Here is an 876-nt window from a genome sequence, read left to right as displayed (position 1 = left end):
GTAGCTAAAATATCAACAAAACAGACTGTGTCGATTCACTTCACTTACTGCTCTTGCAGATTTATTATTATCAGGCCTTGCACATCCGCAATTATTTCTATCGTCCGCTAAATATCGCGCTAGAATGGCATTAGCAATGCAAAAACGGAATAACGTACGTAAAAGTTGGTAAGTATATTTCAGCATTATGATGATAATTCCATTTTTATTTTAGGTGAGGCTGCCTCCAGAAGTCAATCGCGTACTATATGTTCGTAATCTTCCGTACAAAATCACTTCCGACGAAATGTATGACATTTTTGGAAAATACGGTGCTATCCGTCAAATTCGGGTGTAAGTATAAGTTTTTTTTTTAAACTCAATTTTATTCATCGCTTTCTGCTAATTACAGTGGTAATACTCCAGAAACTCGGGGTACGGCTTTCGTGGTGTATGAGGATATTTTCGACGCAAAAAACGCTTGTGACCACCTTTCCGGATTTAACGTGTGTAATCGGTACTTGGTAGTTCTGTACTACCAGTCGACGAAAGCTTTCAAGAGGCTGGATGTAGACAAAAAACAAGAAGAATTAGATCAGATGAAGGCAAAATACAACATAAATTTTGATGAGTAGCAGATCGTGTTTCAGTTATCTAGTAGTAGGGTCAGGTGGGGCAAGACGGGTCACCTAAGGAAAGTACCCGATGCGTTTTTCTACGCATTCCATTTTAACCCACTTATCATTTACTTAGATGGAGTCACTAATAATCTCTTCCGAAAAAAATCTACAGGACCGATTTTTCGAGGATCATATTTTTTTGTGAATACATTTAAAAGATATGTTATTATAAGCTCTCAAAAAGTACGGGGCAAGATGGGTCAAAATGCGGGGCAAA

At 37.9% G+C, this 876-nt stretch overlaps 1 protein-coding gene across 1 annotated transcript; it reads left to right on the top strand.

The window, feature by feature from the left end:
• On the top strand, positions 1–876 carry LOC128743121 (splicing factor 3B subunit 6). The gene is made up of 3 exons (XM_053839644.1): positions 1–154; positions 215–333; positions 392–876. Exons 1-3 carry the CDS (start codon positions 125–127, stop codon positions 612–614), a joined length of 372 nt encoding a protein of 123 aa, XP_053695619.1. The 5' UTR covers positions 1–124; the 3' UTR covers positions 615–876.

The sequence above is a fragment of the Sabethes cyaneus genome, chromosome 3, assembly GCF_943734655.1.
Source record: "Sabethes cyaneus chromosome 3, idSabCyanKW18_F2, whole genome shotgun sequence".
NCBI lineage: Eukaryota > Metazoa > Arthropoda > Insecta > Diptera > Culicidae > Sabethes > Sabethes cyaneus.
This window is presented reverse-complemented; position numbering and strand designations above follow the sequence as displayed.